This window comes from Ammospiza nelsoni, chromosome Z, assembly GCF_027579445.1.
Source record: "Ammospiza nelsoni isolate bAmmNel1 chromosome Z, bAmmNel1.pri, whole genome shotgun sequence".
Classification (NCBI taxonomy): Eukaryota; Metazoa; Chordata; class Aves; order Passeriformes; family Passerellidae; genus Ammospiza; species Ammospiza nelsoni.
The window spans coordinates 56,884,228-56,901,978 of NC_080669.1; the positions used below are offsets into that span (position 1 = coordinate 56,884,228).

The window sequence follows — 17,751 nt, forward strand, 5'->3', positions numbered from 1 at the left end:
AAATAATGTACTCAGCTATCTAATTTAGGTGCAAAAGTAAAACCTTTTCCCCTCAAATTAAAAAAAAAAAATTATTGACATTGACCTAATCTCTTCTCTTTGTTTTGAATCACTGTTGTTTATTATGAAATAATCATGACAGTCTCCTGCGAAGTGGAGTGGAGCAGAGAGAGATATACACTATGATTCCTTGTTTAATAAGACAATATTCCCTGTATTTTGGTGTACTGCTAACATGAGAGAGTTGCTTTGAAACAACCTCTTAGAAAGCCAGCAGTTGGCATTTGAATGAGATAAGAAAACAATGCCCATATTCTTCACCAATGACTCATGCTCCCTTTGTAATCCATCACATTCATCATTTTAGTCACTGCGCTTGATCTTTTATATTCGGAAGACGATAAAGTTAGCTTGCAATTGAGGGTAGCACTTTGACAATAGTACATACAGTCAAAACAGGATTATCTACATTGTATAGATAGGGAGAGAATTAACATGACTGGTTTTGAACAGCTGTCTACTTAGGAGTGATGTTTTCAAGTGGAGTGCACTCAGACTGCTAGTTCAGTTTTACAAAGAGTAATTGGGTACTGCTCAGGAATAAAGGCAGTGTACCACTCATTTGTCACTCTTTGCAGTAACATGTAATACCCCTCTCCTTATCTCTAATAGTGAAAGACTTAAATTTTTTCTCTTAGATACAGCTAGAAAAGTTATGGCAAACCTAAACTCAGCTAAATGTTGCTAGAACTATGTTGACAGAAGAATATTTGAGGAAGTTTCCTGTCTATTTTAATAGCTTTTTCCAGGTGCTCAGAAATTGAGTTTATCATCCTTGATAAAAGCCTTTGCTGGGAGCAAAATGAAACTAAGATTTGTGCGATAAGAAAATGCAAGAGCTCACCTTGGAAATGTACATTTTGGAGAATGGGTAGGCATGCTACATTTCCAGTAAGTAAGGACAGATTTGACCCTGGAATTTGTTGGACCTATGCAGATGTCTCTATATGAGCTCTCCTAGGCCATGCCATTCACCTAAATGCTGCCTATCCTTTACCACCATCTCTCTATATGAAACACAGATGCAATACAGACTATTTAAATGTGCTTTTACCTTCTTGTTACTCTCTAACACTGACTATCATGGCTTTACTCTTGCAGCTAGACCGTCCTGCTGCTATATACACTTTTGTGCATATAAAACTTGAGATGAATGAGTTAATTAATTTTTGAGTTGTATGAATAAACAAGGATGAGGTTCCCTTACATTTTTGCGTTCTGTATCTTGACAAAGAAGCTGTTTATGCAAACATATAAATGCTGAGAGAGAGTGCCTTTAGATTTAATAGTGTATTGCTCCTAAGTAAACATGCTTTGCAGATCAATAAAATATACTAAACCTAAGCCACTCTTCTTGCATTTTTGTGAAGGAAACCCTCCCACACACACAGAGTGACGTGGGGAGCAGAAAGAAGGAATGCGACAGTTTAAATAGAAATAGAACATCTGAGGTAGAAGTTGGGTTTTTTCTAAGCGTGAGCCAGTGCATTCAACCATTGCAACATGATTTGAGGAAACATAAAGTTGGCATGTGTACAGATAAATAAAAGATTAAGGGTTTCTAGGCTTTAAAAAAAGATTGTTGTTTTTACTCTTTTGCTTTTAAAATCCTTCAGACTTGGTATAAGAAAGTGCTCACTACTTACCCACACAGTAAATACATAGACATCTGCCCAGAAACTATCTAGAACATACTCTAAAAACTTTCTCATTAATAATGTTAAAGACAGAAAAATGCCATTTAAATGCCATATTCACTTACAGTGGTAACATTGAATGCAAAATCTGAATTAGAAACTAAATATGGTATCAAAAACACACCCAAATGCATTATAACGTGTGTTTCTAATCAATAATGACTCTCAATTTTATTTTAAAAGATAGTAAAAAAAAAGCATGGTACTTTGCTGTTTTGAAGAATAAAAGCTGCCTTGATGTATATCCTCTGATGACCTTCCCTCCACTGAGTGACCTTGTTCTTTTTCGCAGTTTTAACTATAAAGGTTGGATTTCAAAAATACTTTAGTGTATTTTATTTTTTAACGCAAATTTTGGGATTTTTGATGTAAATTTCAGAAGGAAGAAATAGCCATGTGATCTGAAATTAGATTCAGAGATTAGATTCAAGACCATTTGAAACCTGATTTAAAAGAAACTTCACTCTGTAATGTTTACAAGGGAGTTACAAACTGTTTTTATCTGTAACTCAGCTTAAACTTGTCTGCCCTATGTGCTTGGACGATGCAAATCATGGTTGTTATGAAAACAAATGATTGTTGTTTGTCACTGTTCAGAGTGAGTGCCATGTATGTGCAGAGTGCTGTGGTTTGCTAAATTTATTAAAAGATTCAAACATTGCTGTGGTATTGGTTTCAAGACAAGTTTAACTGAGCCTATCTGAAGTGAGTGGTTCTATTACTTTGTTTTGACAAACTAAGTAAAAATAAAAGGCTATTCTTTGATTCTACTTAACATTAAATAGATATGCTGTCAATTATCAGATTTTTAAAATCTATTCTTTTGATTCTACTTAACATTAAATAGATATGCTGTCAATGATCAGATTTTTAAAATCAATCTTGAAATGTAGCAGGTTCCCAGTTAACATGAAGGTTCTAGCTAAGAAAGGTTTCCAACCATTTGCATGTTAGATAATGCAATTTTTGGGTAAATATATGCCCTTTTCCTTAGAATCTGAGTCCTTTTAGATGTTTCCAGTTTAACATCCTTCCCAACATTTTACAAGCAAGGTAAATGTCATACTTTCAATAAACAGATTTACAAATATGTGCCCTGAATCCAAGAACTCTTTTTGTCTCACTGCATGCTCTCTGCTATATAACTTTATCCATATAAGTAAATAATTATGGTGTTTGCAATCTAAGCATTCCTCTGTTCTCATTTGGAATCTTCTTTTGTCTTTCACCTGCTCCTATCTATGGTTTATGATACCATGTCTCTGTAATATGCTTTCATTAAATCCAGTGTGCTGGAACAGAATTCATCGAGTCAAATCTGCAGCACCTCTTACAGAGCCCCTCTGACTTTTGTCAGACTTGCAAGGGCAAACTCATGTCCTGATCTGACTGCAAAGTTCAGTTGCAAGAGAAAAAACATGGATCATAAAATAAAACCAGAGCTTGAGAGAAGAGACTGTTCTAGGGAGTTTTATTTTCTCCTCTGGATTGGAGCTAGGAAGAAATGGGGTGTCAAGTCTATCCATGAAAACAGAGGTATGCCCGGTAGGGAAGCTCAGGAAGATAATGGATGCAGCTTTAGCTGAATAGGATCCTGGGCAGCTTATGGAAAGAGAAATTCTCCCCTGGAGGTGATAAAGAACACCTGCATTAACATTCTACTCTGAATCACCATCTGCAGAAGTCAGATTTTTACTGACTGTGTAGGGAGCCTAGGGAGACCTGCCAACTCACTTAGCTATCAAAATGAAATACCTGAAGTCAGCTGAAGTGAAATTTTGGGATGCCTTTCTCTCTTAGTGCTGGTTCTCACAAACAAACCTCAGGACAAATGGAGCCACTGGTCATTGCAAACATCCACGTGCAAACAATAAAAAAGTGCAATGCACTTTTCCTGTCCATTGTCCATCGCTGAGGATTGTAGTGTTCCTGCTGTGCGTCCCTCCCTCAAGCTTCAGAGCCAGACATCCCATGTCTGGCCTCTCCCCAGGGTTTGTCCTCTGGTCTGGGCTGTCTGCCTCAGCCTTACCTGCTTCTGTCAGAACATTTTATCCTCTGAAGTATCCACTGAAGAACCTGTGTTCCTGTGAACTGCTCACCAGGTGGATGTTTTAGTTCCTCTGCAGGATTATTTTGCAGGTCTTCCTATAATCCATGCATGTAGTTTAACTCTTAATTGCAGCAAGATAATTTCTTCCTTTTTATGTTGTAGGTATGAAATTTTCCCATTGGACTTCCAAGCATTTCTAAGTAGTTAAATGGCATTACCATTGTTCTGTGGATGAAACAGTTGTTTCATAAATACTTGCTATGGAGCTGTGACAGGGCAAGTTGGCTAAAGAAAAGTTAAACCTTCCACTAAAGCAGATTGCTTAAAGCCTCCATTCAACCTGGCCTTGATCACTTCAAGACGTGGAGGGACATCCACAGCTTCTCAGGGCAACCTTTTCCAATGTCTCACCATCCTCACAGTAAAGAATTTCTTTATATATATATATATATCTAATTCTAATCTAAAACCACTGTCTTTCAGTTTAAATACATTTCTCCTTGTCTTATCAACGTGCCTTTGTAAAAAGTTGCTCACCCTTTTTCATAAGCCCTTTCTTAGTACTGGTAGCCTGCTAAGAAGTCTTCCCAGAAGTGCCCCAGGCTGAACAATTCAACTCTCTCAGCCTTTATCCCTTTGATCATCTTTGTAGGCCTCCTCTGGACTTGCTTAAAGAGGTAGAAAGTTGGACAGGGAAACAAGAGTAATATAAAGACAAACTGAATGTGTCCCAGTTAATGGTTGAGCTGTTGGGAGTTCATGCAGGTGGGACCAGCAGAAAGTCTCCTTGCAGTTTCCCTGTTCCATTTCCAAGGATGGCAAGGGAAGATGCCCAGGAAAGATCAAACCGCAGTAAGCATGGGGTGATGTTTCTTTCAGTTTTCAGAAATTTGCTGCTGAGGTTCTCAGCTGGTATCCAGGTATTTAGCAGCTATCACTATGTGTTTCTTCTAGTGGTCTGCCCTGTCCTTTTTTGCACGATCATGCAAAAATGTTCATATCTGTCCAGAAGCACTGGCATGGTGTCACAGGATCATGACTCTGATGTGCTGTCACATACTGTCAGTGTCAAGCTGGCCTTGATGGCTGTCCTTGACACTGCACCTCGCTCTGGGGTGACTGTACCTGGGGAAGCCCAGAGCAACCAAGTGGGCACTGTCTTTTTAGCTGGAACTGGGTGCTCCACATCTCTTGGGTGAATGCTGCAGGATCACTCAGGTGCTCCGTTAACTCCCTCAAGGATGATGAAAGAGGAGCATGTTCCCCCTCCTTCCCCTCAGAGTCCAAAGTTCAAACCCTCAAGGTCATGATATTCTTCTATGATTTAGATTAACCTCCCTCTGCTAGAAGAGGGAATTGAAATTTTTGTGAGTCACTAAGCCAGTTTTTTTTCTTATAATGCCTAGACATAATTTTGTGGGTGGTATTTAGGCTGCTAAATAATTTTTATTTTATTATGTTACCTTGAAAGTCTTGCAGACTCTAGTAAGCACCTACAGTTTTAAGGCATCTGAGTTTAAGAAAAGGTCATCAGGAAACTCTGATGTATTCTCAGAAAAAAAAGCCTCTGACCTAGATTCAGCCTACTTGGTTTGACACTGAGGTTTGTTCTTTTCATAGAGCCAAAATAGGTTTTCAGCTGCAGAACTATTTTGCTTCCTGCTGTCACTGCCTAATAAATTAATGCACAGATTTTTGTAGGACGTAGTATTTGATGAAGAATTTGCTTTACCAAAAATGCAATCAGCCTCTTGAGGGCTCAGATATTTAGTGAGGTAATTTTCTGAAGAACTGTGAACTAACCAGATGCGAGGTAGAGTCTCAAAGGCATCAGGTTAGGAAATTTATCAAAAAAATGACAAGAAAAGTACCAGCTAAGGGAAAAAAAATATTAAAAAGCTTAAAACCAGCACAGATCCTCTGCCTTAAAAATTCATTACTTAAATAAAACATGGTAGTAATTATATCCATGGACTAAGCAGAACAGTACTTGAATTAGCCTATATGGTACCAAGAACCATATAGGTTTTCTCTAGTAAAAGAGAAAAAACCTGGTTTTTAAATCACTAGATTCAGTAACTCACATATCCCAATCCTACCCTTATGCTGATTCTCTGTGTCAACGTAGCATTGGTTCACCTTGATTCATTTTTAAACAGATTAAAACATATTCAGACTCTTTGTAAATCAGTTTAGACCATTTTAATCTACTGTAACCTTTTTTTTCCCTCTAAGGACACATTCTTAAAAATATTTACAAGGGAAATTAATTTTACTGGAGTGTGCCTATACATAAAACAAGGAGGAAGATGTGTCTTGGAAAATGTTTGAACATTTTGAAATGTTTGTAGTGAGAAACCATTGGGATACTATTATTTTGTCCCTATCTGTCTATGTACTTTCCAAATTACGTATCAAGTTTGCCTAGATATTTCCTAATGATAGCTTTTTCTGCCACTTGTGAGGTTTGTTGTTTCCTGCCCTTTTTAATGTAGCTTTAAAATCCCTTTGATTCAAAGAGAATGGTGACAACACTCAGAAAGCTCAGTGTGCCCTTCCAAAACCATATAACTTCCACTTGTCATCTTATTTACAATTGGATACTTCACATAATTTGCTGTCTAGTCTGAGTTGTTCACATAGTAGAGAGCTTGAGCTCCTTCTACCAAGTTCCCTTTCCTAAATTGGTTGCAAATATTGTCTGTGATGGTGTAGATTCTTCCTAGCAGTTTTCAGTGAAGCAGTACACTATGGAGTCACGAGTCAGGTTTATGTCACTTCACTCCTTCTCCTGCTTCCCAGAACTGCTCTATATTAAGCCCACATTATCATCTGCCTATTCTTGACTATCTAGATAGCTACTGTTAAAAATGCAAAGCTTTTCTTGGTGATTGCATTGTAAAAGCATTTCATAAATGGTTTGATTCACTACTTGAGGCTTGTTAAGTAAACTGTTTTACATTATATACAGCTCCTTTCTCCAAATGAAAGGAGCAGAGCTAAGAGATGCGTTGTCTTTAGTGCACACTGAATTCTTACCTCTCCTGAACAGAGGTATTTCATGAATGAAGTTGCTCATCAAAAGTGCTTCCTTGCAAGATTTCTGTATTCTCTTATTAGATATGCCATTGTATTGGGTTTTTCTTCTTTTCCTGTAAGAAAATTAATTTAAGATGCATTGTTTGCCCAGAAGAAACCCGTAGATACACTTGTAATCACTTACTGTGACCACATGATACTTATTGTGATTAGAACATATTTTCCCATTTGTAGGCAGTGTATATCTGTTCCAGTCAGTCCCTTGTAAACAATGGCACTTAGTTTATTCTGGGATAAAAAAATCATAGTGGTTTGAACATAATCAAAATCTGAGTGCATTATGACAAAGGAAAACAAAAGCCAACTGCCTTGATCAGATTTTTAATTTATTTGATAAATTTCGGTGAGGAACTTTGTTCACTGGAGAAGTGTATTAGCAGATAAATCTTCAATATTTTCTGCATCGGGAAAAATAATCAAAATAAAAGGAAAGATCTGCCATGCTACATTGTCTTTGTTTGATGGATCTTTGGTGCCAAAGATGTAGCACCAAAAAATGATAACTAATGGTAACTAATCTGTTTCAGTGCTAAATGTTTGTAAAAACTAATTTTTAAAATATGTTATATAATCGTGAAGTTGATTTGGAATCAGGGGAGAAGGAATGCTCTCCAGAAGCAGTAATTTTTGCTAAAGATGATACCTTCTGCTCAGTTTGAAAACACACATATAAAAAAGAAATCATTACTGGGGTGGCAAAGATCTGCCTGACACCCCTCTTATAGAAGCAGTTCACATCCTGTGAGAGTTCTTTAGGGAACTGAAACACAAATCCTTTAAACATGCCTGTCTGCTTCCCTGCACTCTGATTTTCTTTTCCAGAAGATGGAAAGGAGATGAAGTAACAGGTACAATTTGGAAGAATTCTTTCACCAGTATTCATCCCTTAGTTTGTAGCTGACTGGCTGACAAGGGGGTTGTACTGATATTATAGATTTAATAGGCCCAGGTCTCTTTTTTATCCTGGAAGTCAGTTGCTTCCACAACATGCTTCCATGCAACTGGATTTCCTAGTTACCAAAAGAAGGAGGCCTCAGGTCAACCTCTGCTAACTCTCAGGCTGGTTCAGGAGCTGTTCTGGAAGATATTAATTAGCTTGAGCCAAGCCGAGTTTTCTGGAAAAGTATTTTCCATAGACAGTCAAATTCTATAATAGGGGAATGTTTTCTAGCACTTTTAAATTTTCTTTTGGAAACATATAGTTTGTACTTTTCATATTTTTTGCTTTAAAATTGATAAGAGCTTTCTAACATCTTTGTAAGCTGAAATTCCCTTAAAATTGTTATTAAAATAGTCCTTTGCAATGGAATGTTATTTCTTCAGTCATCTGGGTTCAGTTAAGGGAGCACAATGGTCAGATAAGAGGATGAGTCATAGTGAGATGATTCACAGGCAAAAGAACAGGAGAAGTATTTTTCCCAAAAGATTTAATTTATTATTTTGTAACTTTGTATTTACAGCTGTAAAAACTCACTACTGTATCTCTTAACTATGCACAGATACAAAGAATGAAGAACAATACTGAGCACTGTATAGGGAATCCTCCCCTATAAAATTGTGAGCATATCTTCTCATCCCTTTGAATGCAATGGACCTATTTGTTTGAACATAACACCTCAAATATATGTGAAAGACCAGACTGTGTGCATAAACCAAATATATGCCCTTCTTCTGCTGTTTATGAATTTTTCACACTTCATTCTGCAATGAAAATTATTCATCTTTACCTCAGAAAGGTGATCACAAGTAGACACTCTGGCTACTTGCTTTTAATGAGGGAGTGTATTAGTGGATAAATGTTCACTATTTTCTGCATCAGGAAAAATAATCAAAATAAAAGGAAAGATCTGCCATGCTACATTGTTTTTGTTTGATGGCTAGTGCCAAAGACATAGCACCAAAAAATGAACAAGCTGTAATGACAGCAAAGTCATGTAACTCCTCTGAACAGAGTAAATATATCATATTTAATCATTGTTCCTCCAAATTTCTTTTCCTGTGGAATGGAATGCCAAACAATTTCTTATTTTTTTCCTGCTAGTACTGCTCCTGAAAGTATATGCTGAGTCACTTACACCATCTGCTATCTGTGCACGTATCAGCTGAGAGAAGTGTTCAGAAGTTTCTGAAGACATCTGCTTATTTCCCTGAGCTTACTAATTCAGGGTTTTTCTGTTTTAAATCATACATACTTGCACACTTCCTAAAATAGGCTCTTCTTCCTTGCACTTCATAAGAATTTTAGAACACTGAGATTTTTGGTCTTCCAAGTCTGATCCCTTGCCTTTGTTTACTAGTTTTAGAAAACAAGATATTCATAGTAGTAATAGCTGTGATAAGATCTAGAGGTTTTACATGGTAGCGCATTCACCATTGCATGAGCTTTGAAACAGTAAATATTGGACATCTTTCACATTGGCCTACTTGGTTATTCATTGTCAATTCAAACAACTTCTTTAAAAGCTGAAATGCTGAGATGATATTTAGCTCCAATTTCCTGCCTGAGGTTTTAACTAATGCATCACTCTAAGGTACGGAATGATACCAGATGCAGAAAATAATGCAGTTTCCTGATGGAAAGACACGTAAAATATAAATCTGTATATATGTAGATATATATATGGATAACTGAGGAAATGATAGATTCAATACAGAGGCCCAGTTCTATTGTCATGTTACTTGCACTTAAGTAGTTGACACAGGGAAAGAATCACATGGCCTTTTTTCTAGCTATGTTAGACATACCTGGTAAAAAATTTTGCCAACATGCATCTGTAGGCTTTTCTTAGCATGCCTTTTTGATTAGTTAAATTATAAGTAACTCTTCAGTTTCTAGAAACAGTTGAAAATAATGACTTGCAAATAAGTAAACAGCTAACTTATATAACGATATATGGCTATAAAAAACAGTTTATAAGTACAGTTTAATTGAATTCCTGATGGAAAAGACTAATTTTTACAGTAAATTTGACCAGCAGTAGCTCAAGTTCCCCAGAATTTATGCATATTTTTCCTCAGGGCCACTCTTGTGTTACAGTCTCTGACATCATGCAGGCAAGGATACTTCATGCTTTCTTCAACTTCACTTCATGCTTTCTTCAACTTCTTAAAACCTAACTTTGCATTCATTTTGTGCAATGGCTTCCCATGACAATGCTAAACCCAGAGGGCTTACTTATGGACTTATAGCTGCCTCCATGGTCGCAGGTAACTTTTAGTGCCCAATTTTGATGGGCACTGGTATGAGACTAGTTGTGGAGCTCCTACTATATCCACAGAATAAATATTTTTTAAGTTCTAGCACTGGACAAGCTCATGTCAGCAGCCTAGAAGGAAGGGTTCCTCACCTAGACCAGCTCCAAAGTACAGCTGCCGTTGCTTGCAGAGTGCTGTGGGGCCAGTGTTAGACCATTTCTAAAAGTGAAACCATAGGAATCAACTTCTAGAGCTCAGAAATGCTTTCTAATACTTTTTAATTTACTGGGATAGAGACTGTCTATGTCCTGTCAACATCTTCCTTCAGATACTACTTACCTTCAAAAGAACCTGAAGACAGTGGTGACCATAGAAGAAAGGGGTGTGAGTGATAAGACAAGTTCTTTCAAAGAGGAAGAGCTACTTCCCTACTTCTGCTTCAATTTGAAGAGAGAAAGAGGATGAATTCAAAATCCTTGTAGAAACTATTTCATTTAATAATTAAGCCAGTCATTGCTCCATGATTGCAAAGCACGCCCTTGCCAACTGGCAGACTCATTTCTGTGACACCTGCAGTAATTGTGACGTGAAAGAAAAAAGGGACTGAGGCAAAAATGAGGAAACCATTACTGTCTGTGCAATAGTCTCGTTGGTACGAGATTTCTAAATCAATTTATATCTCACTGCAAGGATATGGCTGAAGAAAGATAAGTTGTGCCTGAGGGAATGACTACAATATGGGAGTGGAATTGATTTGTCTTATGACAACAAAATTTCCTGATGAAAACCTCCATAGATTATATAGAAAAATAGAAACACTTTTTTAATCCCCTTAGAAAAACAATTTGCATTTTATTTTTGTCCATTAGAAAGAAATAAATTTATTTCTTTTGAGGTGAAAAGTTAATACATAAAAATATATTTGTAGCAGTCTTATGTGAAATGATGGGAGAAACCATAACATCCTTTGGTGAAGGAAAAGGCTCGGACACAGACTTTTAAGGATCAGAAGTGCCCTGGAATTAATATATTCCTCTAGATAACTGAGGCGTTAATGTATATAGTTACAGAACTAATTGAAAATCATCAGTCACCATTCCTGTCACAAATGTGAGGATTTCGGAATGTCATCAAGCTAGATTATGTAATCAATCCTTGGATAAACAGCTTTTCTCAAAATTACAGTCTTTAATAGTTTTTCCAAATTAATGTAATTTAATTTAAAACTTTTTAAACTGATTACTGCTAATCTGGAAACAGTGATCAACCCATTGTCAACTAAGAAATTAAATGCCCTTTTTTATTAATTGGTAGGCGATTTTTTCAGCTTTTTCTTGTTGTTGTTTTTGAAGTTTTTTAATCTATACCTTAAAAATAGAATATGGGTATTTGGAAAACACTTAATATGTAATTATATAAATATTAGTATTTAAGATTGTATTAAAGAAAAGATGCCTGTATAAAACCAGGATTTTCTGTTTCATAGAATGGCCTTTAATTAACTCAGGCATATTATCTGTAAATGTGTTATGCAAAAATTTCATTATGCAGGTGCAAAATTACTTATTGTTAAAAAAAATACTAATGTAGGTCAGCATCAGAGAAATGGTCACACCCTGCTTTTTAACAGCAAAGAGCAGCACATTGGAACAAGGTTTGGAAAATTCCAGCCCCTCACAATGAAACAAAATTAGTGTTATTCCTGCAAAACCCTTAGGTTATACAAGACTAATAGGAAAATAAATAATTATTATTTCATTTTGTAACATTGGTTGTAACATACATGATATATAGGATTTGACATTAGAATCAATGTTCTTTTTAAATGATTTATATATGGAATAAATCACTGAGCAACACAAGTAGCTGTACTGAAATCTGCACCCTTCACAATGGTATTTGCTGACCAGCATTTTAAAAAATATCCCCATGCAAACTAAAAAACCAGTTTTTGCACCTGATTTTACTAAAAGCCCGTCGTTAAAGAAAAGAAACAAAAACATATTGGCAAGCTATTTTTGGCAACAAAATCCTCAGAGAAATCCAAGCTGAATTCAGATGCTTTGTCAGTCTTTTTTTGTTATTCACTTTTTGTGAAAGCCTTTCTACCTGTCTGGGGACCTGCTGCTCTGGACCATCCATTCACAAATGCCTGAAATCTGCCTAGCCTGTAACATGGTCTGTAATAAGCTACACAGTAAAAGCTGATGCTGTTTGTATTAAAAAATGGCCATTTGAGATGGCCATGACCTCCACTCTGGATTCAGTGCAGTCATGACTGTCTGAGGTGTTGGATCACACTTTGGTGCAGATATATCTATATATGTCTGTATAAACATATATATCTAAAAGGCTGATATATAGTTAAATGTATATTATTAACGTTGTTTTTTTTTATTGTAAATTTTTAGTTATTTCTCTTCTGTCATTACAGCTCTCTTATTCCTACTTATTCCCTTCTAGTAGTACTTCTTTAGTAGTGTTCAATTTATTTTTCACTCACCCTGCTACCCTAGTTGGTCAGAAACATTCTTTCTATTTTCTTGCTTATTGCTACTCCTCTCTTCCATTTCCTTATTTTTTCTTAAAACAGTGGTATTTTACTTAAAATTGTGATTCACAGACCTGAAAAATATCTCAGTCAAGAAATGAAATCATTGGTGTTCAGCTTAACTCAGAGACTGTGGTGTAAAAATGTAATTTTCTAGAAGGTATTTTAATTGGGATTTATCACACCAAGGATATGATAGCAAATATTCATAGGCAGGATCAAGATTAACTTTCATTTTGGTTTAATAATTATAATAGTTATGCTAATAAACTTAGGAGAAAGATCAACTTTATGGAGCCCTACAAGAACTGAAGGTTTTATCTTACAGCTTCATGAATGCTGTGGCTTTAATTACACTACCTGTAGCCTTGAAAGACCCTGGGTATATTTCATGTAGCATGCAGTTTATTGTTTTCCCAATTTAAACTATATAAAGCACAACTGCTAAAGAATTTGACACAGCTCTCTTAAAATTTCCTCATTAGTTATTTCTGCACAAGGAGTTTGATGCCAGCTGGAGGGAAAGGTCTTAAAAATAAATGGCGTCTTATTCTTTTTAAGTTGCTTTCCTGAGAAATAGGTAATTTGCATTAGAATATCTGCAATGACCCCAATAGCAAGATGTTTCTGTGCTCAGACTGGATAGTTCAGTCCTGAACTGGAGATTTTTTGGAGAAGGTTCTTCAAGTCACTTATTTTTTGAGTATATTTAAAAGGTGTGAAACAATACTCAGGGTCTGAAAGTCTGAAATAATATTCCTTATTAGTCACTGAAACCTACCTGGCTTCGAGCTATCTAAGATATTTTTTTCTTTTTTCTATTTTTTTTTTTTTTTTTTTTTTTTTTTTTTTTTTTTTTTTTTGAAGTGTAGACACTCAAAACCTATTCCTTAGCTGTTTTTATGACACAAAATTTTAACTTGTGAAAAAGCAACAGCTCACAAATCTAAAAAGATTTGACTTGGAACATGAAACAAGCATTAAGTACAGAGAAACCATTAATTTTTAAATTATTACATTTAGTAAATAAGTACTAGCTATGTCATCTGCAATACAATTGGCAGCTTATCTTCTGTTACTAGTTATTTAGGCTAATAGGGGGTCTAGAAAAAGCATTTTAATAGATGTCAAGCACAAGGATAGGTAGTAACCTTGGCATTCAAATGGCAAGAGAGCAAGCTTGTGGCTCTTTGAGAAATTAGAGCATTTGAGTGCAACTTGTATCAGCAGAAAGACACAAATATTTTTATGTCATACATAAACTTGTATATAACTGCTGCTGCTGATATGGAAATCAATGTTAACAAATTTGTTACTTTTGGTCCTGTATATTACACACTATACTATATAACTGACTAATCTTTCTCCTGTCATCCCAGTTTCTCCTTCTTTACTTCTTCATTTTTGAATTTGTTCTCGGTTATTTTTGTGGTAAATATTGTGTTTTCTCACATGTGTGCTGTCTGCCTGCAAGCACTGTTCATCTCCCTGTTTCATTCTTTTGGCTTGGAAAACAGAAAAATCTGACAAGGAGTCCCAGGGCTTTTTGGAATGTGTTAAGGTGTCTGCTTTTGTGCTGGGAACAGCCCCTTTGACTGTCTTTATGTAAAGGATACTGCCAACATCTTTGCAATTTTAAAAGGTTATGAGCAAGAGGTCATGTCCTTCTAATCTACCAGAGAGGCTGGGAAGGGTAGCTGCACATCAGAAATTCAGGACCTAGGCATCACCTTTTTTTTGAGCTGACTTTCATAGACTTGACTATGAGTACAAGTTTGCTATGACACAGAATAAACAGACTTCTTTTCAATTGAGATTATTTCTCAGTTGATATATTGATAATAATTACTATTATTATTATTACAAATAATAAACACAATAAATAACATTGTATTTATTATTTGTAATACACACAATATTACAAAAACAAAAAAAAAATCAGGATAAACAGATATTACAAAAAATAATACTCTTTTTTTCTGTCCTTGAAAAGTGGAAGGAATCTAGTAAGCTAAATATGGTTGTATGTTAAAATTTACAATTCCAAAAAGAAAGAAATAGGGCTTTAGGAGTATGTACACACATATTAAAACAAAATATCACCTTGTTGGGCTTGATAAGTCTGAGTACTCAGCTTTTTCTTATTCATCAGCCCTGGGCTGTAAAATAAAATTGACCTTTAGTCTCCTTGTAATTAGGATAGCACCCACATTTAAGAATGTAATCATGTATTAAAAATAGTCAATTTTATTTCATTTCACTGTGATAAGTATTATCTGTCAGAATCTCTGACACTTTAGTTAATTTAGAAGGAATATCTCTTCTCAAACACAGAGGATACATTACCCGACTAGTCTTTCAGAGGCAGCAGTCTATGATCCCACTGAACAGGTACAAATGTAATTTTTTTTCCAGCGGCTTGCAGGCTCAGTCACTTGTCTCTTTTCTTGCAGAACGATTCCTGGGGAAAGCAGTACTCATATGCACTCTTCAAAGCCATGAGCCACATGCTCTGCATTGGGTACGGGGCCCGCGCCCCCGTCAGCATGTCCGACCTCTGGATAACAATGCTGAGTATGATCGTGGGGGCTACTTGCTATGCCATGTTTGTTGGTCATGCCACTGCCCTCATCCAGTCCCTGGATTCATCACGACGACAATACCAAGAAAAGGTAACTCACTTTCTCACAACTCCTCAGGTTGTGGAATGGATTAATGGGATGTTTTAACTCTTTACATGAAATGGTCTAGTAGCATGTGAAGCCTTTGGCAGATGTCATTGAACACAAAGGAGTTCAGAACACTCCATGAGTTCAGTATATTTTTGCAGGAACCTACTTTGCTTAGAGAGCAGCTGGTTCTTATGTTCAACTTCCTTTGTACTCTTCTGTGAAAACTCTGTCCCTTGCTTCAGACTTGCTTTGTATCCCTTTGCTACGTTCTGTAGGTAGTTGAACTAGGTAGCGTCAACCATGGCCTTGACCTTGGTAGCTTGGCCATGTCTTTACAATTTCCTGTCATTCCTTTGGAGTGCAGTTCAGGGATCACCCTTGAACATGTCAAAAGAATGGCATGACATGAGGACCAGACCAATTCAATTAGTTTTGCTTGTAACTTCCTCAGAGGAGTGCTCAGAAAAGGTCTTCATTTGCTTAGTAACAGTATTGTTTACATGTGACTCCATGACTTGTAAGGTCCTCTCCAAGGTCAAAAAGAATTTTGGCCACATGTGGAAAAGTAGAGAAAGGTTAGTGGAAGAGTGTTCACTATGAAGCAGGAATTAAAAGTTGTTTTATTCCGTGTAAGATTGGAATTAAAAAGATATGAAGGGTTACACGGTTGGATCTTCATGAAGTACTAATTAAAACTGTCAGCTGTGTAATAAAAATCAGAGATAGGTGTGGATCAAGGCATGCAACTGGAAGATATGGCTAGCAATGATGGCATAAGGAAGAAAGGATCAGAATGAACCTCAGGAAGGGACAAAAAGAACATGCAGAATTAGAGGTGCTTAAAAGATGACAAAATTCATTATTATAGTAAATGGGGAACTGGAGGAGCCATAGCAGGGGAGAGGTAGTGAGCAGCTGGGCAAAGTAGTGAAATCAAAGTTTACATCAGCAAATAGGAAACACAGCCTGAGCAATGGTATTTGGCATGTGTCCATAACAAGGTCCAGAAGGGCAAACTGGGCAGAAATCACAGTATGATGTAACACAAACCGGGGGGAGAAAACTGACAGAGACTAAATAGCCAAGGGGATGACCCTGGCATCTGCTGAGGATGAAGGGGAATGACATGAATTTGCTGGGAAAGAAAGAGGGGGAAACAAAAGAGTAGGATGGACTGGGGGATTTTCTTTACAAGGAAGCAAAGAGGGAGGAGATGAGAATGTGTGGGTGAAGAAGGGTTTATATACAGTTTTGTTAAGCTCAAATTGCATCCAGGTCATGGGTTCAGCATGTGAGAGACAGGAAGAGGTAAGATGAGCTGTAAGTTCAGTGACAGAAAAATTTGCTTGTGGCTGACAAAACAGTTCAAAAACAAGTTTGGAAGCAAAACAGTTCAAAACAAGTTTGGAAGCAAGAAATTTCACACACTGTAGTGTGTCATAAAATATAAGTTAGAATATGAGGTTTAGAAAGAGAGTAGAGATGATCATTAAAACCAAATTAATTCTGTCAGTGACAAAACCCCCTTATTCATCTCAGTATAATGTTAAAGGGCTAATCCTGGTGGGTTACCTGACTCAGCTGGCTCATTAGGTCTGTTCTGTGAACAAGAAGGAAAGTAATTTTTTCTAAATGGGACATTTCTAGGAAGCTGGGAGAGAAATCTCATAACCATGGACATGAAGTATGACTGCAGCATCATTACAGGCTAGGGTCAACATACATACACACATATGCGTAGATTTAAGAAATCAGAAGAAATGTCACTATTCACCTGAAATCTCATGTCAATCATTATCCTCAGATCTTACTGGCTGAAGCAGTATATCACAATATTTTGAGCATCAGAAATATAGTACATGGTAAAGATATCTGTGTATTTTAAACTGTGCTGAGTAAAGCCATGTCAATTGCACTTGTTTTGTAAATTAAAACCCAGCAACAATCAATCAGTATTGCATTTCTCATCTTTTTTCAAAACAGCAAACAAAACTTTCTGTTTATTTGTTTGCTCTATGATTTTATGCACACACATTGTTAAAAATTAGCATGGAGATATTCAGCATTTTTCAGCTCCTGCCATTCTCAACACATTCATTTTTTCTTTTGTTTTTTTCTTCTGACTTGTTTCCTGACTTCTGAGGTAAAGAGTAGCATGGCACTGACAATCAGAAATTTAAGAAATAAGCCAGAAATTGCATATTTATATCCTTTAGAAAATTTTTTCTTATTTTTTGGAATCTATTCTTATGCTGTTTATTAAGGGCTAAAAGGATGTCTTCAGCAAATACTATTTTTCTACTGATTTCTGAGAGCCTGGACGCTGATACAATGGTAACAACTGTACAGATTTGTCTGTACATTCTTAACCATTTCTTTATCATAGTTTCATCTTATTTTAAAATGAATCTTTGATTATAGCATAAG

At 36.3% G+C, this 17,751-nt stretch overlaps 1 protein-coding gene across 1 annotated transcript in view; it reads left to right on the forward strand.

Moving 5' to 3' along the window:
- HCN1 (hyperpolarization activated cyclic nucleotide gated potassium channel 1) overlaps positions 1 to 17,751 on the forward strand; it is a 189,504-nt gene that overhangs the window by 110,602 nt on the left and 61,151 nt on the right. The window contains exon 4 of the mRNA XM_059492479.1: positions 15,106 to 15,324. Coding sequence (XP_059348462.1) covers positions 15,106 to 15,324 — 219 coding nt within the window. The remainder of the gene's footprint in view (positions 1 to 15,105; positions 15,325 to 17,751) is intronic.